Raw genomic sequence first — 26734 nt, 5'->3', positions numbered from 1 at the left:
GCAACTATATGCAACTTTGGCCTATAATAGATTTATGCTGTTTATGGTTATATCACTAGCTCAGCCATCATATTTATATCTTGTTAATTACCTAGTACTTTCCTGGGCAGAAATTTTCTCTCTTCAACCCTCTAGTTACATTTCTGTCTACCTTATTCTTGCTGTATTTCTTTGTATCAGATTTGTTGAAAGGATTGACACTGTCCATCAATACCTTTATCTTCCCATCTTATAACTTCATCATGCCTTCGTATTTTCATGTATACCATCCATTTGTTGTTGTTATTGTTGTTTTTAATTTCAAAGAAGACAGAATGTCTTTTCAAAGACCAACACCTTATCTGTGCACTAAATACCAGACTGAAGCACTGTGCTCCACCGCCAGCACCATCACCTGTCCCCTTTTCTTTCTAATGAGGATAAGGTCTCCCCATCTTGGAACAGCTTTTGATTGAGACTCATTTTTCTCCATCTGTTTTTTTACCTTTGTTTGCCACTGCAGAACTTTTTAAGCAAATGAGACCTATGACATCATGTTTTTTTTCAATGGAAGAGTGACAGTGTGATGTCGTATATCAAATGCTAGGCCTAAAAAATCATAACAGCAAGATAAGTTCAGATTGTGATAAATGCTGTGAAGGAAGTAAACAGTATCATGTAAAGAGTAATTGGAGGAGAAGGAGTTACTTGTATAAACAAGTAATTTTAAATGAAAATTTGGTCTGAGAAAAAATTTCGAGATCTTGATGTCTGGATGAGAAAACTTAATTGAAGGTGAGAAAGCGTAAATAATAAACTTAATTATTTGCAAGTCTTTCATTTTTAAAGTGTTCATTACATAATTTTGATTATATCATTTGAATTTTAAGGTTTTACTTTAAGGCAAAATTTATTTCCTAAAAGTCATTGTTAGATTTCAGAAGTCTCATATGTCTGTTCTTTCCAGTATTAAATGAAGAAAAATAACCTTGATTAGGACATTATATGCATCTCATTGTAGTTGAGTCAACAGATATGTATTGAATACCTACCACATGCCAGGCACTGTACTAGGCACTGGGGATAAACAGAAATAAACTAGACACAGCTCTTTCCCTCAATAAAGTCAACTAAGACAGTTCTTAGGGGTATCAGATGATTTAAACTTATCACTGACTTTGAAATAGATTCACTGTGTCCATTACATTAGAAAGTTAGCTCCTCACTAGTTTTAAGAAGGTATTTTAAGAATATGTAATTCTACTTTTAAAAATAGTTTTATTTTATCAAATGGAGTTTACATACCAAATAGAAAGTGAACATAAGCAGGTGAAAAAAATACATGAATCAAACTGTTAAAATAATTACTACATAACTGAACAGGGGAAAGAAAGATCACTTGTGGTTGAGTCTTGGGAAAGCTTCACTTAGGAGTCATAATGTATATTGAATCTTAAAGAAAAAGTATGATTCAGTAGAGAATAGAATGAAAGCTAATTTGGTGTGAGAGGGGAGCATTGGTCACAGAGGTGGGATTAAATACCAAGGTATAATTAAAGGACCTGGATAAATAGGCTTGACTGGAGTGGAAGGTTTGTATTGGTAAATAGTAAAAGATAAAGCAAAGTCTTTCAATAGAAAAGATTTTGGTTGTACCATAATAGTAATATGGTCCTAAAATCCTTAGTTCACTTGCAGTCTATTTTACTATTTCTTATTTAAAGGGGTTATGTACAGTTTGCAGTTGTATCATGATTCTAAATAAATCTTTATTTACACCCCTAAATGTGTTCTATAGATACTGAGGCCAGAGTCTTTAGCTCTACTCAGGTTAAAATGATGTTTTGTTTTTCAGTTACTTACACGCCAAGTCAATCATCCACAGAGACCTCAAGAGTAATAGTATCCTTCCTGAATTTGTCTGCGAAGTTTGAAAACATCCTGACCTTTTCTCCTGCATTTTATCTTCACATTATGTAAAAACAGTTTTCATGCTAAGTTCAATAATACACTGTAAAGGGAATTAATAAATGGGTTTACACAAGAGTATAGTAGTACAAGGTACTACAACCTGCTTTTGGTTTTTGAACAATTGACCATTACAAAAAAACCTATCAAGTCATTATGGTAGTAGGACTCTTTGATTGCTTGTTTATGTTCTATAAGCAGTACAAAATGCATAGTTTTGTAGCTATCTACTAGTTTCTTTCAGTGCTCTGACCTTGCTCAGTGGTAGTTGAGATGTAACTGAAGGCTCTACGTTATATAACAATGAGGTGAGAAAAACGTAACGTTTCTTCTTCCATAAGCCCAGATTAAGATCCTGTCTGCCAGTTGACCTCCTTCATTCCAGTGAAGAGCCTTTACAGCTTTCCCAGCAGTGCCAGAAAGATATTTGGGCCTACATTACTGAAATCTAATGGGAAAGTTTCAATGTCTCCTCCCATAAACTTAGGAAAACATCTCACCTCATCCTACCACATTTCAAGCACCAGATATCTTAAAAGCAGGTCACAGAGTCCAAATAACACTATTTTTAAAACATATTTATTAACTTTAAAAGGAAATATGAAGTACTATACTTCTTTAAAGAATATCATAATATATAGAATTATAGAAATTAGATCTCTTACCTAAATTTTTCACAATGGTTGCTTTGATAGGAAAATGAGATCTGTTGTTTTCCTTTACTTACTACACCTCAGATATTTTTCTTCATGAAGACCTCACAGTAAAAATAGGTGATTTTGGTCTAGCCACAGTGAAATCTCGATGGAGTGGGTCCCATCAATTTGAACAGTTGTCTGGATCCATTTTGTGGATGGTAAGAATTGAGGCTATTTCTCCATTAATTAAATTTTTGGACCCTGAGATGCTGTTGAGTTATTAGAAAGTCACTGAAGATTTCAACTACAGTATTTTCATAGTTCTCAGTATTCACAAAAATCAATGTTGATCTTATTTTATATATAAATAGATTTTAACTTTTTTCTTTATCTTTAAAAAGATTATGAAACCAGTTTCAGTATATTTCAAACAAAAAGTGTATTTTATAAACACTTTAAATTTTATTCAGATTGTCTCTTTAAAATATTTTGTGTTCAGAATGTTCTGTGTATCCTGTTTCAAAAAAAAAAGTATGCAATTTAAGCAGGTGTGATCTGTAGCCATTATTAAGGTTTCAGTAAAAGAATTACTCCCTTTAAGAGAGAGGCTGTTTCACAATCTTATTTAAGCCTAAATTGGAAAGTTACTTTCTTTAGACTAGAAAAAACCATATAATTATGTGCAGCTGGGAAAGGAAAGACAAAAACAAAAATGAAAGGTAGATTTTTAACACTGTCAGTTTTGTGTGCCCTGCATAGCTCTTTCTCTTTCTTTATTCCTATTTCTGCTTTGCGGAAAATAAGAAAGAAGTTATAAGAGAAGGGAACTAAAACTTCTGTGCAGTTACTTTCAGCAGGCTGTGAAAAGGGCAGCATAGGATCATTTTCTTAAGCCAGCTGTTCTCAGGAGGGTCCTTAAGACCCTTTTAGAGGTCCCCAAGGTTGTCCTGTGTGAAACTAGATTTTTCTTCATATTCTTCAACACATCAGAGCAGATTGAATGCATAAGCAAATATGTGACTCTAGCTGGCTGCTGTTAAACCAGTCAAAAAAAATTGCAGGGACTTCCCTGGTGGTCCAATGGTTAAGACTCCACGCTTCCACTGCAGGGGATACGGGATCAATCCCTGGTCGGGAACTAAGATCCCACATGCTGCGCAGCGTGGCAAAAAAAAAAAAAAAAGCAATACTATTCTTCTCACTAAACTTTGTTTTTGAAAATACAGTTACTTTTCATTAAAAAATGGGTGATCTATGTTAACATCTAATGACTGTTTTGTTATTTAAATTAATAAATATTTTAACAGTTTCTCAGTTAAGTTTTAATATGAATATCCACAGGTATAATCCACATAAACAGAAGCTTCTTGGGGTTGTCCATAATTTTTAAGACTGAAAGAGAGTCCTGAGACCAAAAAGTTTGAGAACGTCTGCTCCAGGCTGAATACAGGGTGTCCCAGAACTCTTAGTGCAGTTTTAAGCTTTAAATAACTGAATCTGCAGTAAGACTTTGAGACACCCTGCTGGAAATAGAAAAGCTGCAAGGGCTTTCAAAGCCACATTTGCCTAAATTCCCTGAACTTATCTGTAGCAGTTCCATAAGGAGAATTCCAAGGTAGGATTCTGAATTAATCAAGATACGCCTAGGGTTAAATTTGGCCATGATTTCTTGTAATAATAACTGGCATTAGAGTGGCAAGGTGGGAAGGGGGCGGCATTGGACTTGGAGTCATAAGGTCTGTACTCTCGTGCTCTGTTTGACTCTTAACTTGCACGTTTCTTGACCTCCTCCAAGTCTCTCCATCTTTAACATTGGGTTGAACTAGTGGATTTTGAATGCATTTTCTCAGGTTTAGTAATTAGAGTTAGCTGTATTTTTTTCTTCAATATATGTTTGTTTTAATAAATAGTTATAAACAAGAAGCTAATTAATAATTGTAATCTGGATCTCAGATACCTTTAAGGCATATACCTTGTAACAAAGATATCAGTGTATCCTAAGGGGGAGAGAAATTGCAAAACCTACAATTATAAAGAAACATTGTTACATGTTTTAAAGGTGTGTTTATTTTAACTACTGCAGGGAAAGTTAGGCTCAGTTAAGTCTCCAGATTTGTCCTTTTCCAAAAACCTTAGTTTATACAGTTTATAGACTACTGTTATACATGAAGGTTTATATTCTCTTTTAATTTCTTTTTTGTTGATACCTGGGTAGATGGGTTCATCCTTTATTCCATCAAGCTGCGTTTTAAGACAAGAGATTAGTCAGTAGTACAATTAATTGTTGAGTAAAATCCTTTTTGGGTTGATATTGCCTTCAGAAACAAATATGGTATATCCATAGACTAGGAGAGAAGAGTTTGTTCAGAACCAAAGGTTATGTAATTCTCTGAATTATTTACAATAGTATTCTCAACCTTGCTTTATTTATATCTTAAAGAAGAAAGAAACTTCTGTGAAAATTGTTACAAATTACTAAATTAATTGAAGATAAATCATGCATTTCTTATAAATAGATCCCATACGACCTTTCATCAAACCATCTACCAACAACAGTGAGGTAAAACTAAATTTTAAAAGGGTAGTTCTTACAGTGTCCCTCACAGAAATTGTGTTCTGGCTTTGAAAATTATGTCTGTATCATAACCAGCCTCTTATATTCTGGCTTGTTCATTACATCACAGTTGTATGTGGTTTATTTTGCGCTGTACTACCAAGAGCAGTTATCAATAAAATAAATGACAAAAGCAAATAGATACAACCTTCTTCACTGCACGCCCCCCCAATCCTTTACTCTCATCTGGATCTCCCACACATCTTTCATCAGTGGTTCTCAACCTTGGTTGGACATGAAAGTCATCCGGGGAACTATAAAAACTCACAATTGAAGCTGTTCCCGTCCCCAGGCTCTGATGGTATATTATTGGGCTAGAATGTAGTCTGGATGTTGAGAGGTTAAAGGCTGCACAGGTGAGTCTGTTTTGCAGGTGAGGCTGGATGCTGTTACTGCCTGCCTTGAGAGATAGCCTGACCTGCCTTACCCTGACCAATAACCAAGAATCTTGTCCCAGGTCTTTCATTTTTGCAGTTAGTCCTGGTTTGGGTATCAAATTAATGTTTTCACAAAGTTTTTTAATACCCTGCAGTTTCTCTAATTTCTTCCAAATGGAACAATACAGAAGATGCAAGGTGAAAGAACTCCTTTAAGCTAAGATTTAATCAACCGTTTATTGTATTTCATGTAAACAGCTAATAAGAAATCTAGCTGTAGAATACAGTGACTGAAATGTGTAAAGATGTAACAAATATGATTAGGTCTGTATCTTTGCCCAAGAAGCAGCAGCCAAAAGATTCTTTATACCATCGTCTACTAAATCTACCTACTGTCTATTGCTTTTGTTATTAAAGCATCCATAGCATATTTATACCGCTTTTGGAGGCAAGAAAGGAGTTTGAGTTTATCAGTCTTGAAATTTTACCATTATTGTCTAAGGTGCCCTGGGATAAGTAGAATCATTTGTACCAGTGGGAAAACTTAAATTCTAAGGTGATTACCATAGTGGTTGTGCTACTTCCAAACATCTCATAACAACAGGTCTAGTATTTCTTTCCTGAATCAGGAATGGAAGGTAGGAACTCACTCTTGATAGGGTAAGTCATGGGAAAAATGCAAATGGCAGTGATGGTATTTTGTACAGAAAGAGGGCAGCTGATAAAATGATAAAATCTTAATAATGTATATGGAATCTCAGCTAGTACTGCCTCTCTCAGAGTTTACAGAGCATTTTTTAAAATTTATCTTTCATAATCAGTTTTATTTCTTTGGCCATAAATAAGAATTGATTACATATTACATGGGTTATTTAATGATAAAAGCATTGTTCTGGGAATTATAATAGTTTGGTTTTCAGTCTTTATTCAGTTGATGTGAAGAATAAACAAGAATATTTTTCTTTTTATGTTCTACCAGGCACCAGAAGTAATCAGAATGCAAGATAAAAACCCATATAGCTTTCAGTCAGATGTATATGCATTTGGGATTGTTCTGTATGAATTGATGACCGGACAGTTACCTTATTCAAACATCAACAACAGGGACCAGGTAAATATTTACCATCTCTTGAGGTTCATTTTACTGTTTGTAGAAAGGCTCCAATTCATTGTAGAAAAGAGGTATTGGATCCTGGGTAAGCATGAAAGATAGATGTCTTGATCTTTGTCACCAGTTTTAGAACCTTTTGTATACTTTTGGCAGTAATAGCAGCATGTAAGGCCTTTCCTGGAAATATCATGCTTAAGTCTTGTAGTGGAGTAAAACTCCTGATCTTCTGACTAGAAACTAAAGATGCAATAATGATTATACCTCATGCCTCTTGACCATGGCACAGTTAGAAGAATGAGCTCTGCTGCTACAGCATCTGGGCTTATCCCTTTTACTCTATCACGGATTGTGGTATCTGAGCCAGGCACTCAGCTCTGAACTTCTTTATATCAAATCCTTTTAAAATTATTAAGATTTCTCCATACTTCTTAAATTTTTAAAACTAGGTAAATGAAAGGACTGTTACATCATGCTTTCATTTTTCTGTGGTGAGAATTCAAGTAGGAGGGAAGTTTTTACTTCTCTCTTCCTAAAAGCTCCTGTTCTCTGTTCCTTACCTTCCAAAGTATCAACGTAGCCTCGTGCAGCTCTTTGCCTTTTCGATCCCAGCCATATTAAATTCACCTAGTCTTTTAATACTGGCCAAGAAAAATGAATTGTCTTTACTGAAATTACCTCATATACCTCAACATTTTAAAAGTGCGTGTGCCTGTGTGTGTGTGTGTGTGTGTGTGTGTGTGTGTTTGTGTGTATAGAGAGAGAGAGATTGCAGCAATTACAGTTAATATATTAGAAAACAATAGTTGACCATATAAACTGATTAAATAATATTTATACATTATACTGTGATGCACATGTGAATCACCTGGATAATTTGTTTAAAAAATGGAGATGCTGGAGTAGATTCTGATTCAGTGGGGTGGGTCCAAGCATCTGCATTTTTAATAAGTTTGCTAGTTGTTTCTGATACATACCAAAGTTGAGAATCACCAGTGTAAAGAATCTTCAAAAGCGTGAGTGTTTTATGTGTTTGATCATAACCTCCCAACCTAATGAAATGATAGTTTTTAATGTATAAATATATTACTTAATTTAGTAGTGTTTTGGTCAACAGTTCAACTCTCAGTCTTTTTGGTGATACTAAAGCTTTCTGAAGATACTGAGGAGCTTTCTCACTAAGAACTTATAACTATCATGTGATATCAGAGAAGTAATCTAAGTTGTCATATACTTTGCATATGCTTATTGAATCACCATATGGCCCTTACCCAACAGTGGTCTTGATTCTCTATTTTGAGAATTTTAAAAATGACTGCCTTTCTATATAAGTCAGCATAAAACTAATTTTTTAAATTGCTGTTTGGTCTTTCTAACTACTTTCATAGCTTTAGAATGTTGGATTATAGCTTTAAGTGTTAAAAAGAGATCTATGACCTGGCTTCTGATGATCTGATCTTTTAAGCCTCCATGAAACTTCGATTCAGGATGGACCAAGATAGTAGCTAAAGAACATAAAAACATTGAAACATTGCACTTAGTGTACTTGTGACAGATCCTAGATCACGGAGATGATTGATTTGATGATGGCAGTCTGAAGAGCAAGATTGTCTCTAATTTAGCAGCTTCATGTGCTCTGCCTTTTACAGTCTTATTAACTCAACCATACAGCATAATACCCCATGCCGTGTTTAATTTTCCTATGCATTCTGTTCTTCTAGAGGAATTATGAGGGAATTTTAGTTTAGTTTTAGTTGATTTATCATAGAGACTACAAATAATAAAAATTTATGAACCTAAGATCTGGATGAAATCCATTTGTCAGTAAATAAGTTTATTTTAATAAAATAATAAAGTTATATTATGGAAATAAGTAGTAGTGTCTCCAAAATATGGAAAAAGCCTCCCAGAGTTCTGCACTCATCCACTTCTTGGCATTTTAGATGCTTTGTCCTCCATGGGAGTATAATAAATGATGTGGCAAGGGCTTACTCTCCATGAGAGAAGTAAGTGAGTGACCAACAGAAGGGTAAGGCCTTTACTAGTTAATTCTTTCTGGTAGTATAGTTAGAGCCTTCTGGAATATGCCAGTCTGAAACCAAGTATTTGATGAAGAAAAAGGATATGAAAGAATTATATACTCTTCCCATCATCCCCATTCTACTTCATTACCTTCTAGTCTGCTTTCTTCAAGTGGCGCTTTCCATGGAACTCCCTCTTTTGAACCAGTAACTCTAGTTATCCTCAATGAAGTAACCCCCAGGTACTGTTCCATCCATCTCCTTGATTTGATTTTTCTTTCTCTCTTACTTTGATCTCCATGGCTCTCAGATTGGACTTCTATTTGAAAATCTAGGAATATTCTTTTTTTTCCATGGGAGATGGGACAGCTGCTTCATTACCATATAATATGGTAATGACCCATGCCCCTGCACTCTCACCCCCCATAGTCTGAGGTGGCAGGTTTTGCCTGTAAATTCAAGGCAGGACTCTGGTAAAGCAGTGTGATGTAACGGCAGACCTTGGACTCATGACCTGCATGACCTGGCCACTGTACCTCTCTAGGTATCTTTTTTTTTCAATTATTAAAAATCAGAGAATGAACTAAAGAATTCCTTACAGTTACAAAGATTGAGTTCTTTCCTAAAACAGGTTTCTTAGCTCCTTGAGGGATGACCATCCCTGTGTTACTTTGCAGAGTAGCATGCCTTTGTACTTCACTTACCCTAGTGCTGAAAGTCTGAGAAACTGCTTTGTCATTTTTTCCCCCTCTTTATCATTCTGTTTTGCTCTCTTTCAGTGCAGCTTCTTTACTAAATTGGGATTAATGATGTGCTCAGTTAAGCTAGGTATATTGGCCTTTATTTTATTGGAGCAGACGTGCTGTGTCATCTTAGAAGAAAATAACAGATAACATTCATTATTTCACGTGAATTCCAGTTATCATTGCTATAACAAACCACCTAAAACATAGTGGCTTAGACAAATTGTAAATCTGCAATTTGGGCTTCTCTCAGTGTGGAAGGTTTATCTCTATTTCACATGGTATTATTGGCTGTGGTAGATTCACTGGGTGTTAAAGGATCTACTTCCAAAATGGCTCGGTCACATACCTGAGAAGGTATGTGACCAGTTAGCCGTCAGCTGGAAGCTTAGTCTTGGCCAAGGGCCAGGGGTCTCAATTCTTCTCGACGTGGGTCTTTCTGTGATGACTTTTTCACAGGAACCTTGGACTTTCTCACAGTATGGTGGCTGGGTTCTAAGCACAAGATCTCAAGGAGACAGAAAATGATAATAAGTACCAGTGTCTTATCAACATGCAAATTATTTTATTTTAATAAAAAATTTTTGATATCTACTGTATGCAAAAGCTGTGAGATATAGAAGGATGCGAAGGTGAATAAAACACAGGCTGTGCTCTCAGTTCTGTTGAGGCCGTGCCGGGGGTGGTGTTGAGGATGAGCAGACCTGTGCTCCAACAACACAGAGGAGTGAACAAAGGGGTAGGGATGCCAGGAGTGCGGCTGTAGATTGAGAATGAAAATAACCAGTCCCAGAATTTCAAACTGAGCTATTGATTTTGTAGTATAAGTGCCACTTGAATTTTCTATCCATGAATTACATCCAGGAAAGACCTTTGCTTTAAGCTTAAATAGTTGCAAAGAATGTAATTTCCAGTGTATTATATGGACATTTCAAAAAAAAAAGCATTATATCATTCTTTTAAATGTACCAAAGAAAATCTAAACGTCATACCGATTTGATTCTTACCATCATCACTTGTTTAAAAAACCTCTTTATTAATTTTTGGAATTTTACATGGCTCTTTTTTTGTCTCTAAATTATTTGTATCCTACTTCCTCCACAGAATTTTTTCCCTAATGTAACATATTTGTATGCTCTAAACCCTTTTATTGATCATTCAAATTATATCTCTGCAACAAAAAAATGTACTTAAATTTAGAACTAAAAAAATTTTTCCCAGTGACTTTAGGCTGCTAACTTTTTAAATTCCAAATGATGCTATTAATAATTACTAAATATATAACTGATGAAAATAACATGAGTTTTGATATAAAGAAACAGGTAAAATTTTATTGGAAATGTGTTTCTTAATGAGCAACATGGGGCTTTTGTTTTCAGTCATTTATTTGTGAAAAATATGACTTTTGCTAGAATAACCTGGGATTTAGCGTCAGTCCTTCTCCTAGTTTTATTTTTAAAGAAGTAAGTGCTGAGGAATATGGTTCAAATAAATAAGAATATGGGAAAGTCAGGAGTTTTGTTATAACCACATGCAGAGTTCAGCAGACCACCTTCAGGTTCAGTAATTCATTAAGTCTTATAGAACTCACTGAAAGTTGTTAATACTCACGTTATGGTTTATTAAAGCAAAAGGATACAGATTAAAATCAGCCAAGGGAAGAGGCACATAGGGCAGAATTCAGGAGAGTTTCACATATGGAACTTCCAGTTGTCCTCTTCCCGTGGAATTGTGGCCAGGACTAAATTCTCCTGGCAGTCATGCATGACAACCTGCAGGAAGTATTGCCAACCAGGGAAATTCACTGGAGCCTTGAGTTATTGTTGGGCCTCAGTCACATAGATAACAATTGACCACCTCTGTTGTTGACCTTAGTTTTTAGCCCCTACAGAGGTCAAGCTGATACCATATAACTTAAAGCCCCCTTTGTAGAATCACATAGATAGCATAGACTATCTGACATGACCTTAGACTCCCAGATAAACAAAGACACTCTTACCAGGCAGGACATTCCAAGGGCTTAGGGATCACCTCCCAGGAGCCAAAGGCAAAGGCCAGCCCTCTCTTTGGGCAAGATTAGTTCTTTACCATAACCATATCACTGCTTATTTGAACTCATTTCTATAGCATGCCAAAAATTATATAACTTGTCATTTAAAATTATTTTAACAATCAGCTGACAATTCAGTTAATTTTGCTGAAAGCAAAGAATTGGAAACCAACTGTCTTGCAAAGGGATTTGCTACCCATTCATTAGAGTCCAGTTAGACCAATATTTGGAAGCATCCCTTTGGTACCCTCAGCAGTGTTACACCCTGACGCAGTGTGCATGGTAGTTAAGTTCCATATAGGTAAAAGGTGTGCCTTTTGTGAAGTGGGAGGAGGGCAGTTGTGACAGAGGAGATGGAAAGGAGGTTAAACTTTACACCTTCACTTTAGTGGTGCTTGGGCAAATCAGCTTATAGTTAAATAAGGGTTATTATAGCACCAAACAAGAAATAACATAAAATAGGATATCAAACTTGACTGTTCCTAAAATTTATCAGTTCTACCCTGTAACCGGGGATCTCTGACTGCCTCTCTCCACCTTAGCCTCTAGTCTGTCCCTGTTGAACCTATTCCCTCTAAGATCAAAACCCCTCTCTCTTCCGTGACACCTAAGACTGCTAACATCTGTCTCTGCCCACTTTCAAAAGAACCACAAGTCAGAAAATTAGAAACGTAAGAAATCAGAAAAATTATAAATCTCTGTACCCAGGGAAGACAAGGCTTTTTACTTTATTAAACATAAGATTTTAGTTCCCAGTAGCTTTACCTTCCCTCTGGAGGAGGCTCTGATTCTCAGACTTATATAACTAAATGCCCCATTAGGGTTTCCTCAACAAAAGAATTTAAAATTCAGATGCGAAAACAGCTGTTAAAAAGGTTAACTATTTTGGTTGAGTAGAAGAGGCACGATCCCCATCTGTGTTTCAGAATGATTACTATCAGTGGGAAAATGGATTGGATAAGGAGAGACTGGAAGCATGCGGAGCAGTCAGGAGCCCTTTGCAGTAGTCCAGGGGTCATGAAGATTTCGCCTTGCAGCACATTAAGTATTGATTCCCCACAGTCTATGGTATATAGGAATCAGAATACTAGTAGCATTGTGTTTTTTAACTTGCTATTGAAGTGTAACGTACATACAGGAAAGTACATGTCATAAGCGCACAGCTTGTTGAATTTTCAATGTTCATATATTTTTCAACTTATCTACAAGGTTATATGATTTGCCTTTTTTTTCCTCCCCAGATAATATTTATGGTGGGACGAGGATATCTATCTCCAGATCTCAGTAAGGTACGGAGTAACTGTCCAAAAGCCATGAAGAGATTAATGGCAGAGTGCCTAAAAAAGAAAAGAGATGAGAGACCACTCTTTCCCCAAGTAAGAAAAAGCTTTATGTTACCTAGAAGGACAGACTAATATTCTGATGCAGATTTTTAAGCACTTTTTAGAGCACAGTTTGTATTTTACAGATTTGGATTCCATGTGATTATGTGCAGACTCCAGATAAGTAAACACATAAAGGTGATTTTATAAAGGTTGAACAGTGGTACACCTAAAAACTTAGGATCCCAATACAAAATATTCAGAAAGATTTTGCTTTTGTCTAGCAGTTCTCAAACTTTTTGGTCTCAGAACTGTTTTCTACACTTAAAAATTATTGAAGAACCCCAAAGACCTTCTGTTTATGTAAGTAGTAATTCCCATTTTAGAAATTAAAAATACTTTTAAAGTATTTATTTATAAATTTATTTAAACATAATAAAACCATTACATGTTAAATAATGTTTTTATGAGAAATGATTATATTTTCTGAAACAAAAAATATTTAGAGAAAAGTGGCATTGTTTTAGACTTTCCGCGAATCTCTGCAAAAAGAAGATAGCTGGATTCTCTGCTTTGCATTCATTATGTTGCAATATCCTACATTATATAGCCTCTGAAAACTCCACTTACACTTGTAAAATGATGACAGTAAAAAAGGCAAATAATATCTTAGTGCTAGTATAAAAATAGTTTTTCTACAGACTACACTTTGTGCACTGCTACTTTTATTCTTCTTGATGGTAAAATAAACAGGTTGCAAGCATCCCTTTAATGTTAGTTTTTTTTGAGGGGCATTTTTACCTGGGGCAAAAAGAGAAGGCAACTGTTGGTACTGTCTGCCGTTCTCTGATTCTTGGAAACTTTCCATTGTTTTTTATCTTTTCAAGTTGGAAGGCTAAAGCCCTCAATTTAATAATCTTTCATAAGCCTCATGAGCTGGAACTAAGTACCTGAACAGTCTTAGAAAGTTTAGCTATAGTAGATATTGTAATATAAATTCCATGTTTTATAATGCCTAGAAAATCATGATAGCGCTGTATAAATCTGTCCCGATGAGTCAGTACAGTTTTCAGGTGGGAAGTGCTGACTCCCATAACTCAGCTACCGTAATTTACTGACGTGGTCCTTTGTGAATGCTATCAGTCCTAGCTCAGTTTCTTAGAAGTCAGTGTTACAGGAATGTGTGAATCTTTTATCCCTATCTAAAGAATTAAAGATAGAATTTTTGCTTTTAACAAGTCTCTCAGGGGCTTGTCCCAGAGCAGGTAGGGGAGGCTGAATGGCTGCATGGGTAGTTATATGTTTTACATATTGGAATTCTACGTTACTATTCTTTTGAGGAAGAGTTGTGTTTTTTTAAACCCAGAAAACCACTGGGTTAAGACCATCAAAGTAAACGACCTGTATTGTTGGCCATTGTGAGCAGGACTCTGCACCGTGTTCTCTTTTCACATCCCAGGTGCTAGGGTTTCCTATTTAACATGGTTGATGTACATTAATAATGCAGATTATATCCTTAGGCTCACTTTTCCAATGGTATTAAAAGGGACAAAATGGTCATATTTCTTAATATAAGTAATATTTTATTCTTTTCATGGTATCAGAAAGTGAAATACATATATGAGTATTCCAGATTATTAAAGGCTGCCCCTTTTAAGTATTATTTTTAAATTTTCATTACAGGATGTCCCTTCACACCATACACAAACATAAATTTCAGACGGCTAAAGGTTTATATGTAAAAAAAAAAACTATAGGGCTTCCCTGGTGGCGCAGTGGTTGAGAGTCCGCCTGCCGATGCAGGGGACGTGGGTTCGTGCCCCGGTCTGGGAAGATCCCACATGTCGTGGAGTGGCTGGGCCTGTGAGCCATGGCTGCTGAGCCTGCACGTCTGGAGCCTGTGCTCCGTAACGGGAGAGGCCATGACAGTGAGAGGCCCGCGTATCGCAAAAATAAATAAATTAATTAATTAAATAATTCAAAAAAAAAAAAAACACTATAAAATAACAAATCATTTTTATAACCTTAAGGTAGGAAAGGCTCTCCTGAGCAAGAGGCAGAATCCAGAAGTTATAAACGAAAAGGTTAGCAGGTATGACTACATTAAACATTTTTAAATTTCTATATAGTAAAAATAATATTGAAAGAAAAACACTGAGAAAAATAATTGTAGCATGTATAATAAAGAGTGTTTATGTTATACAGAGCACTCCTACAAATCCATAAGTAAAAGGTAATCAAAAGAAAATCAACAAAGAATATGCACTGGTGATTCACAAAAGAAGTACAAATGCTGAATGAACTTAAGCACAGGATGTTAGGAATAATAACATCAGCGATAATCAGTAAAATGCAAAGTCACAACTGTGAAATACATTTTGATTTTGTCTCTGAGATTGACAGTATCCAGTATTGGGAACAATGTTGGGAAGTAAGGAAGGAATGTTGGTAAGAATGTAAATATTTTGTCTCTGAGATTGACAGTATCCAGTATTGGGAACAATGTTGGGAAGTAAGGAAGGAATGTTGGTAAGAATGTAAATTGGTTTGACCTTTTTTGAAAGGACTTGGTAGACTCCATAAACTTAAAATACATATACCTTTTGCTCTGGTAATTCCACTCCTGAAAATCTATGCTATATGCTACAGAATCTTCCCCCACAGGTATCCGGATAAAGACTGTTAACTGTAATTGGAAAAATTAAAGACATAAAGATCAAGGTATCTCTCTGTAGTTGGCTTGGATGTCAGTGAGGGAAAAAGAAAGCAATGCAGAAAAATGTGTACTGTGATACCACTTTAGATGGTGGTGAGGGAGGGGATGGGCTCTGTTTTCATATGTGCATGTTTATGCATAGGAAAGGTCCAGAAGAAAGTATAGACTCTTTAACAGTGGTTACCCCTGGAAGGTAGGATTCATACTTTTCTGTATTATTTGAATTTTTGTGTGTTATGCTTATAATTTTAAAAATTTTGTAACATTGCTTCTTTGCCTTCTTATACTAATCATTCTACAGATTACAGTTTAACTTTAAAAACATTTTTGGTAGCTGAGAAAAATAATAATAGTAGTATATAATGTATATAATACTACTATATAGTATATAATCATAGTAGTAGTAATAATGGCTGCTAAAGTTTTATTGAGTACTTACTATATACCAGGCATTGTGCCAAGCCCTTTATATGTATGTTTCATGCATTATCATACTGTATGCCTTCAAGAGTCATAACCTGTTTCTTTGTACCTTAAAAATGTGCTGTATTTCTACATTTTGTGCACTGGTGTCTACTTGTAGAGTTTTCCTATCTTTTCTTTCACTTATGGGTATTCATCTGTCACTTCTCATTCTTGTGGCGCTGGCATTCTGGGTCATTGGGGCCCTGTTTTTAATTATGTGTGTGTAAGACATTTCCCATTACTAATTCTTTAAAGAATAAGTTGCTCTAATGGTTCTGTTTATGAAGTTATATAGTGCTTTAGTTATTTATGCTCCATCTTCTTCCCAAAAGGGACTTGTGGTCTGTGAGAAATAGGTATATAATTGATTTTAAATTTTTTATTATTTACTGTTTCAAGGCTGGCAAATGATCTAAAATTATAAAATGTAAAGAAAAGCTAACTATGGGTTACTTTTCCCATTCAGTTTATAGAGAGTAAAGCTGTAATAGTTTGGTAATTTTCTCTTCTTTTTAAGGAAAAGTATCAGTTTCTTTAGTATTTTCCAGGCATTTGGGATAATAGTGAAAACAATGTATTATAAGATTTCATATGCTTTCTTGTAGAGTATGATGGGGCTCTTAAAGATTAACACCACCTAGATTTTCATCATTCTTTCTTTTTTTCCTTTTTTTCTTTTTTTAGATTCTCGCCTCTATTGAGCTGCTGGCCCGCTCATTGCCAAAAATTCACCGCAGTGCATCTGAACCTTCTTTGAATCGGGCTGGCTTCCAAACAGAGGATTTTAGTCTGTATGCTTGTGCTTCTCCAAAAACACCCATCCAGGCAGGGGGATATGGTGCGTTTCCTGTCCATTTAACAAACTAAATGAGTGACAGAGTGTAGGACGGTAGGGACAAAGGAAAGTGAACATATGTTTGCTTACATATTTGTTAAATTGAATAGGATATTCTTTTTTTTTTAAGGTGAACAAAAGAACACGTATGTGTTTTTAAAGACTGGATATAATTGTTTTGCCAATCTAAAATTCATACTTAGCATTAGAGTTTCAACATCGAAGGGTTTTTGAAGTTCTCAGACATTGCTGAAAATTCACAGTACCTTTTCCAGAGGTTTTACTTCCCGTTCCAAGTTTCTTTTGTTTACTTGGTTATTCTAATTATTAAACTTCAGTTAAACTTTCCTCACTCACCTTTTGCTGTTAGTTGTCCCGCGTCCATTAGGGGCTCCAAGAACAACGCTGCACCTGTGTGTGTGATAGCAGGTGGGAAGCTGACAGTACATTAGGCTGTGTTAGTGAAGGTAAACTGAACAGGTCTAATTAGGAGTCACTAAAATTGAATAAGCTTATTTTTATTCTTAATATTTTTTCTTATAACTATTTCTTTATGTTAATACAGTTTGGAAAATATAGTTGTCCTTTATTCCCTTAGAGCAGTATAAATTATGGGTGCAGGTAACCAGAGGTATTGCTGAGTGGCACGTTTGACATGAGTAACATGGTTTAACTTTGGATTTTTAGTTAATATTTCTTTATATATTAAGGATGTCTTACACAATGCGGAAGTCGAATTTCCTTACAAATGCATTACCTCCTCTTCCTTCCAAAAAGTTCCACAGAATTCTGTGAGAACTTGTAGGTTTGTTTTGTTGTTCTTTTAGATAACTGTGGTTGCCAAACAACCAGGTAATGGATTTTTTAAATATTATTATTTTTTTAGGTTATACTCACCTCTCATGATGCATATTAGCAATGACTTATCCATGTGTCTCGTAAAATATCTGTCCTCCTTATTATGAATGTATGAATTGTTTTTTTTTATTCCACGGTGTGTGTGTGTGTGTGTGTATACACACACACACACACACACACACACACACTTCAGAGTCAACCTAGGGACCAAAACCAGCTTCTTAAATACATCTTCATGTACTCAGTTTGGAGTTGTGATGATATTAAATATAACTGACAGTTCCAGGGTTATTCAGGGGCACACAGATGGTGTCTGCATAAATGCCATCCTTCTTGGAAGCCAATAAAGAAGAAAATCGGGAGGACTTTAGTGATAATTTAGTCTTGTAAGTATCACAAATAAATTTTTGAAATATTTTCTTTATTTGAATAAGTTAGATTTCATCCAGGGAAACCACTCAGTGATAAGTTTGGCATACCTTGTGCCCCTCACTTGGGTATCTTAAGATAAATAATGCCATTCATGTTTTTAGAAATCAATTCATGACTTTGAATGTAGGAAGAGTAGTGAAAAAGAACGTTTATTGTATTTTTAAAAATGAGAATAAGAAAGTCATAAAAGAATGTGACTTATTCAGAAACATAAAAGTGTGTGATTTCTAAATCTTACAGTGATGCTAAAGATGTGATTATTAAACCCAACTATTAGATTGGGTTTTATTTATTCACAAATTGAATAGCAAGCATGTAGCTAACAAAGTTTTTATTTACAAATTGACTTGGTCTGTGGAATGCTCAAAGGTTTGGGCATTTTGAGGCACAAGAGTCAAAGGATCTTTTTATTGACAGAGCTCTTTCATAATTCCTCAGCATACTTTCTTCACTTTTATCTTCCTTTCTTTGTTCACTCTCTTTTTTCCCCCCAACACTACCCACACTAAATACTACCCAGCTCCCCACATCTGCATTTGACACTTTTCCTTCCTTTCCTTACCAGTCTCCTTTGCCAGAGGGCATTTGCTAAACTCTTAGAACTGCTCAGAAAACTCACTATACCAGGGGTCCCCAGCCCCTGGGCTGCACAGCAGGAGGTGAGTGGCAGGCTAGCGAGCGAAGCTTCCTCTGTATTTACAGCTGCTTCCCATCGCTCACATTACCACCTGAGCTCCACCTCCTGTCAGCATTATGGTGAATTGTATAATTATTTCATTATATATTACCAATGTAATAATAATAGAAATAAAGGGCACAATAAATGTAATGTGCTTGAATCATCCTGAAACCATTCCCCCGACCCCGTCCGTGGAAAAATTGTCTTCCACGAAACCGATCCCTGGTGCCAAAAAGGTTGGGGACCACTGCATAATACCATCCCATTGACGTTTGAACATGCCTTCAAAGGACTGCATAGTAATTCTCTTCTTTCCAAATTGGGCCCACTGGAAATGTTATTGGGAGAACATTAAAAATAGAGCAGGTGAAATACATAAATAACATGAATCTGGAGAAGTAGAAAGCATTAGAATGATACATGGTAGTTTCCCTTTCTGTTTGTCTGTTTGATACTGAGTTTTAGATGTATTCTCCAAATAAGAAAAACATTATTTTCCTAACCATATGTAGAGTTAATCTTTTTGACTAAGGAATTGAAACAGAAGGACATTCATTCTCTTGCAACTGACGGCTTCTTTCCTAAAACCTGAAGCCTCAGATATTTTCATTAAAGTTGATATCCTTCTTCAGAAGCTAGCCTTTTTATAAAATTTGTTTTACATTTTAAAAGTTTTACTAGTCAGTGATGAGGAATGAGGTTTGTCTCCTTGATTTTAAGTAGTTTAGGGATCACAGCATTTAACTCAAATACTTCAGGTTTGTTTGTTTTCAGATATTACAGGATTGTACCAACCATTTAAATACTAAACCAGTAGTTAAAGTCATTCTCTCTAAAATAGTGACTATTTAACACACTTGCTTATTAAATGGCCTTTCTCTCAAGTGGATCACTCTCAATTTAAGGAAATGATCTGCCTTTTTTTTTTTTACGTGAAAAGAGTATTTCATGACTAAAACGTTTTGTCAGTTATAGTCTTATTTGAGAATTACTGAACATTTCTATGGTACTTTTTCTTTTACTAAATATTTCATCTCTCCTGTGATCATTTCTCTAAGAATTTTAACAAGTCCAGTGTGTCTCTGCCAGAATGTTTCCCATCCTTTAGAAACTGCCTGAAAGGTCACCACAAAGAAAGAATGGGACTTATTCTAGTTTCAAATGACTGCCCCCCTACATCTAAGACGGGGATTTATTTACGTACAAAATAACGTGTTAGGTTTTTCACAGCATATTTAATCTTTAAGGAATTTTTTACCAAATTATATGTGTAACAGCCACTGAAATACATTTAATTCTAGAATTAAGGGTGATTATTTAGTAATATCTTAAAACTAGTTAATCAAGTCCTTAGCTTTCAAATTAACAAAGCATGATATTTGAGGTGTCTGAAATCTTGGGATCTTCCCAAGTGTTCTTTGCCCCTTTCCTAAATAAAGTCAAATGGAAAATAGAGCTTAGGTTATTCTCAGCCAAAAAGGAGGTTATTTTAAAAGTTTCATTTTGGCCTCTGATTGATTTTTTGGTTAATAATTAAATTATTTTAAAGTCAGAATATCTAGATGTTTCACTTCAAATAACTTCACACAAGCAGAGTTGGCTCTTACCTCAAATGAAATAGGGTAGGAGTTGGGATAGTAGAGATTTCCTGATATGCAAGGAGGAATAAACAAGAAAAAAAATTTTTTTTTTTCCAATAGCAGATCCATCTCCTGTTACCCCTGTCTTTTCCTTAAATTTTCTGTGATTTCAGGGACATATGTAGAAGGAGTTTTATTTTATTGATCTCTAAACTATGAGTCCTTTTTGTCTTTTTTTTACCCCCCTGGACATGAAGTATGATTATGAAAAGAACCACATTCCATTAGAAGCAGTAGACTCTGGTAGCGTGATCTTTAGTGTTTGCTTTATTGGTATTTGATTTGGAGTTTGTTGGCAAGATTTTGTGCTTTGGGGGGTTGTTTTGTATGTTTGTATTTTTAAGGCTAATATTTGTTTGTAGAGAACACTGTTCAATGAAATGGAGTGTCTAATTGTAATAATGAGTAGGAAACATCTGAAGATTTTTTTAAGTTATTTTTAACATGGTATATAAGATTTGGGCTTAGAGTTTATCATTTTCTGATATTTTCTCACTTAATAGATGAATTCTAGCCATTTTTTATAAAGATTTCTGTTAAGCAAATCCTGTTTTCACATTGGCTTCCTTTAAGGAGTTTTAGGTTCTGTTAGATACAGTGACTACTCATAAAGACTGTTGAAAATTGCTTTTAAGAAATGTATTAAAATACATTAACATAGCAACCATAAAACCATAAGCAAAGGTAGTGAGGATGTTTATGTATTTCTAGAGTCTCTGTTAACATAATAGCCTCCTGTGATTATGCTCTAAATGTTTTACTCTCCAAGGTCTTAGTAATTTGACTTTTTTTTTCCTTCCAGTCAGTGCCAATTTCCCCAGTTCTTTTAACTTTAAATATGAAGGGTAATAAATCTTTTACCCTTCCTTGATCTTTTGACTCAGAATACCTTGGTTAATTGTTGAAAGGAATCCTTAGATGGAAAGAGATAGTATCACTGTCTGCAGTCCAATTAGTAGTTGTATTCAGAACAGGAAAGCAAATTATTAATTATTGAAAATCATTTAGGGGGTCTGTTAATTGTTAAGACCTTGGACTTTGGAGTCAGCACCTTGCTTTACATTCCAACTCTGCCATTTTCTGGCTGTGAGATTTCTGGCAAGTTACTTAAAATCCCAGCTTGCTCCTCTATAAATTAAAGAGAAGTAATAGTACCTGCTTCATAGAGTTATTATGAGGATCAGATGCAAATGTGTATAGTGTTGAGTGAGGCAACTGGTATACTATAATAGACACTCTGAGATACACTCAGATGTATCAGCATACAATCTGAGGGTTCAGTCAGCCAGTCATTAGCAATCCGTTGTTTGTTAGAACATGCCAGTGTTCTCTAGTACACCAGTTGAAATCGAATAGCAATCAGAAAACAGATAGATTATTCCTCGATTAAACAGTGTATTCATATAAGTGATGCTTGGATCCTCATCAGAAGCTATATTATGGAAAAATGATGTTAAGGCTCACTAAATTCTGATAGCTGTCAGTTATCAACCAACCCCCAGAAATTAACTGTGGCGTATTTAATAAGAGGAACCCTAGTTTGAAGTAAAAGCTGTGGACAAAATAGTAGGTGAAAAATAATGGCATGGGGCTTCCCTGGTGGCTCAGTGGTTGAGAGTCCGCCTGCCGATGCAGGGGACACGGGTTCGTGCCCCGGTCCGGGAAGATCCCACATGCCGCGGAACAGCTAGGCCCGTGAGCCATGGCCGCTAAGCCTGCGCATCCGGAGCCTGTGCTCCGCAACGGGAGAGGCCACAACAGTGAGAGGCCCGCGTACCACAAAAAAAAAAAAATAAATAATGGCATGAAGCCCCCAAATTCAGTAAGCTAAAAGAGTGTAGTACCTCAAAGGGTCTTTGTGGTTAAAAAAAATTTTATGCTGAGAATAATGTTCATTGACATGTGCCTATGAGTAATTTTTTGGTAGTTTAAAAGGTGAAATGAACTACAAATGGAAGAGGTCTGAACTTTCTTTCCTTCATTCAAATGTGTGATGTGGACAGATCATTTGACCTGTGAATTTTGTCTTTTACAAAATGAGAATAAGTCCTGCTTCTTCCTTCCTAATCGTGGCATTATAATAATGAAAATGAGTTGATAATTTAGGGGGAAAGTGTTCTACAAATCAGCCTTACTATTTTACCGGCAGTTACTGAGAAATTATGTTCATTGGAACTGTTTCAGCTTGATTTGAATCATAGCATGTAAAACCCAACTGGGAAATTATCTACAGACTTAATATCCTATGTAAGTTGTCGTCTTTCATGGTTTCAGCCGTTTTTGCTTTTAAATTAGTAATGTCGTTGCTAGATTTGTGACATATAGCTAGTCACCTTTCAGTGAGTTTTCCATGACGCTTTTCTGTGTCTCTAGGTTATTTGAGATAACGTTTTTAAAATTAGCTCTTGTCCTCCCTCTACAGGAGAATTTGCAGCCTTCAAGTAGCCACACCATCATGACAGCATCTACTCTTATTTAAGTCTTGTGTTTGTACAATTTGTTAACATCAAAACACAGTTCTGTTCCTTAACTCTTTTTAAAGATAAAAATTTTCAATGCATAAGCTGGTGTGGAACAGAATGGAATTTCCCATCCAACAAAAGAGGGAAGAATGTTTTAGGAACTAGAATTCTCTGCTGCCAGTGTTTCTTCTTCAACACAAATACCACGTGCATACAAGTCTGCCCACTCCCAGGAAGAAAGAGGAGAGACCCTGAGTTCTGACCTTTTGATGGTCAGGCATGATGGAAAGAAACTGCTGCTACAGCTTGGGAGATGTGCTCTGGAAAGTCTGCCAGTCAACTTTGCCCTTCTAACCACCAGATCAATATGTGGCTGATCATCTGATGCAGTTGCAATCACCAAGCCTCGTTCTTTTTCCTGTTCTGGGATTTTGTTGTGGAGCTATTTCCCCTAGCCACCACTGGTTAATTTCTGAGGGATGGAACAAAAATGCAGCATGCCCTTCCTGTATGGTGCATGTTCAGTCCTTGATAAATTTTTACCAAAATGAAGCTATTTTATTTAAATGGAGGGTGAGAGATGAGGAGGTAGGTTTTGGTGTAGAGGAAAAGGGAATGCTGCATCTTTTTCCTGACCTGCTGGGTCTCTGGCCTTTGTTTCCTCGCTCACTCAGGCTCTGCCTGGCGGGCAGACTGGAAGCTCTGGCGCACATTGCCTTCTTTTCCCATTGGGTCCAGCAATGAAGACAAGTGTTTGGGGATTTTTTTTCTCCACGATGTAGCAAGTTCTCAGGAAAATACAATTGATATCTTCCTCCTAAGCTCTTCCAGTCACCAAGTACTTATGTGGCTACTTTGTCCAGGGCACAAAATGCCTGTAATCTAATTAAAAGCCTACAAAACTGCTTGATAACAGTTTTGAATGTGAGACATTTATATAATTTAAATGTAAGGTACAAGTTTTAATTTCTGAATTTCTTCTATTATATTTTTATTAAAAAGAAAATAATTTTCAGATTTAATTGAATTGGAATAAAATAATACTTCCCACTAGAATTATGTATCCTGGAAAATTGTATTTTTGTTATATAAACAACTTTTAAAGAAAGATCATTATCCTTTTCTCTACCTAAATATATGGGGAGTCTTAGCATAATGACAAATATTTATAATTTTTAAATTAATGGTACTTGCTGGATCCACACTAACATCTTTACTAATATCTCATTGTTTCTTCCAACTAACTCCTGCACTACATCCTACATTTTCTTTCTAGTCTTTGATCTAGCATATGCAACCTCAAATAAAAATGGTGGTATCTCCATTCATTCTCCTCCTTCCTTTTTTCCCAAGCCTGGTCTTCAAAAGGTTGGTTAACTTTGGCAGCCGAGTCCCCCAGGCGGAGAATAGAGCAATTTTAGGTGTATTGGGACTGAGGGAGGATGTGAAAAGCCTAACATCCGTAGTTTTTATAGAAAGAACTGCTGTGGTGTTAAGAACCTTGTACCTTATCTTTATAAATGGGGAATATAACCTAGTCATAACTTCCCTTGACCTTTACTAAAGTGTGGTATAAATCACAATAGTAGCAAAGAAGGTGACTCTGGATGTATTAATGGCAAATAACCCCCTTATCATGAATCTGGACTCTGTTATCAAGATTTAGGAATGTAAATCAAATGTCCCTAGCCCAACCAAGCTATGTAGTGAAGGACCTGAAAGAAATTAGACAGGACCTATAAGATAAATCAGGGAATTAGAAATTATTTAAAATTTTCAAATTGTAAATTGCCCCGCTATTTTTCAGCCTACTAAAGCTTACTGTCATTAGATGATTTCTTGCTACGTTACCTATATTCAAGAGGAAGGCCTGTTGAAAATTCCATGGACTTGTAAAAGATTGTCCCAGGAAAATGGGAAATAATCCTCAAGTTATTAACGAGTTTAAAAAGCAGTGTGTTCTTAAGTCTTTCGTGAGCAGAGCAGTATCTTACAAAATTGAAGAATGAAAATGATTTGTGCTGATTTGAAGAGCATCTTGTGTGCATAATGCTGCCTCTCTTTTAAAAGCATTGTTTATTTTTCTTTTAAAATATGTCCCCATAGATGCTTTTGAATATGCTTGTGTTACCTTTTCCTAGATTGGAGAGAGCTGGGCTTGAACAGTAGGCGTGTCCTGCCGGAGGTCTAGTGCAGGACTCCCTCCCTGAGCACGGCAGGAGCCAGCGCAGGAGCTAGTTATGGAGGGAGCTTAGCGTTGGAGTTTCCAAAACAAAATTCAAGGTGATACACTGTTTTCTTCCCTTTCTTTTTAGAATAGACGGCTATCTCATTTGAAAAATCTCATTTCTTAAATGAAGCTGTGCCCAGAAGCCAGGCTCAGGGTATTCTTGAGAGATTTGTATAGAGCCCTTAAAAAATAAAAATAGAATTTTAGCATTTCCCTTTTCTTCCTTTTCTCCATTAAATGCTTTTTCTCTAGTTTACAAATGGCATGGAAAAGGAATTTCCCCTGAGTTTTACATGCTTTTTTTGATGCTTAGACTACAGATAGACTTGAGCTCCTAAGAAAATACAAGGGAAGAACTCCTTGTTTGTTGTGCAGTGCACTTTATGAGTAGTTTGTATCAATATTTTGTGGCTGCTTTACTGACAAGCTTGTAAGGCTGTACTTATCTGTCTTTCCTGTAAGGCGGCTGCAGTGCCTTCTGTAGTGTGTTTTATTTTGGATAAGGAGAGGTGACACCTTCTGAAAAATTTCAGAGTAACCATAAAAGATTGTTTTAAAGTATGTAGTATTCCTGATGGACTTTTTCATCATTAAACTAGTCTAGAGTCTAAATTTTTACCACTGAAATAATATTGACCAAAAAGTAATTTATAAAAGGGATTTGTGAGTAGAAAATCCACTGTAATCATTTGTACTTAAGTGCACTCTTAAAAGAATATTCTGTCTCGCTGTCAAATTCTGGTTCCTTAACATCCAATCCCTGGTTGTGTTTTCGATCTGGGGGGACATGCTAAGGCAAGCTAGAAGATAAAATCCCATATACTTTAGTATACGTGTTATATTTATGTCAGTGTTGGAGAAGAAAGAGCAGTTACTTAGTAATAAAGATCCAAGACTTCAACACTGTCAACCTGAAACTTTGTAAATATTTCCTAAACTCTTGTTTGGTGCGGTCACAGCTCTTTATCACGCAATGTTGTCTTTTACTCATCAGGCAGTTTTGGAACTGCTGCACACTCCTCCTCAGATCTCAGCTGCCCCTCCCGTACATTCACCTCTCCAGCCTTGTGCACACCTCATGTAGCTTTACTTTGAAACACATTGCAGGGTTCAGGTGACCTCTTCAAAAACTACCTCCTCAGAATGAGGTAATGAATAGTTATTTATTTTAAAATATGAAAAGTCAGGAGCTCTAGAACATGAAGATGATTTAAGATTTTTAACTTTTATGTGTACTTGTATTTGAGCCTTCTCATTTTGTCCTAAAGGGCATTATACATTTAAGCAGTAATACTGAAAAATGTAGCTCAGAGTATCTGAATGTTGTTGAAAGTGGTGCCAGAATCTGTTTAGGGGTACGTTTCAGAATTTTTAACCTTATATCGGTTGCATGAAATTAAATAGTTAATGGTAACACTTCACTAACAGTGATATAATTTTAATTTTCGGTAGGCTTAGCAAGACAGTACATCTTCATAATGAGTTAGCTGCAGCTTCGTCACATGCACAGATGCTCCTGTAGAGAGACTGCCCAGTTCAGAGGGTAGAATGATGACCCATTTTGCAAGTTTCTCTTCTTTGTCCAAATCGGCATTCT

General features: G+C 35.8%; 1 protein-coding gene across 3 annotated transcripts in view; it reads left to right on the top strand.

The window, feature by feature from the left end:
* Positions 1 to 25098, top strand: part of BRAF (B-Raf proto-oncogene, serine/threonine kinase) — a gene marked incomplete at both ends in the record, with an annotated part of 154030 nt that extends 128932 nt beyond the window's left edge. Inside the window, 7 exons of one of the 3 annotated variants that reach the window (XM_079710945.1) lie at positions 1835 to 1881; positions 2685 to 2803; positions 6556 to 6687; positions 12740 to 12874; positions 16686 to 16839; positions 17664 to 17688; positions 22868 to 22904. In XM_079710945.1, coding sequence (XP_079567071.1) covers positions 1835 to 1881; positions 2685 to 2803; positions 6556 to 6687; positions 12740 to 12874; positions 16686 to 16839; positions 17664 to 17688; positions 22868 to 22904 — 649 coding nt within the window. Of the gene's footprint in view, positions 1 to 1834; positions 1882 to 2684; positions 2804 to 6555; positions 6688 to 12739; positions 12875 to 16685; positions 16840 to 17663; positions 17689 to 22867; positions 22925 to 25048 lie in introns of those variants that run through there. The other 2 variants (XM_079710944.1, XM_079710946.1) reach the window with 2 other exon arrangements.
* Positions 25099 to 26734: the final 1636 nt, after the last annotated feature.

Source organism: Hyperoodon ampullatus (genome assembly GCF_949752795.1).
Source record: "Hyperoodon ampullatus genome assembly, chromosome: 9".
NCBI classification, from domain to species: domain Eukaryota; kingdom Metazoa; phylum Chordata; class Mammalia; order Artiodactyla; family Ziphiidae; genus Hyperoodon; species Hyperoodon ampullatus.
Note: the sequence above shows the minus strand (reverse complement) of the source record. Positions and strands in the feature narration are given on the sequence as shown.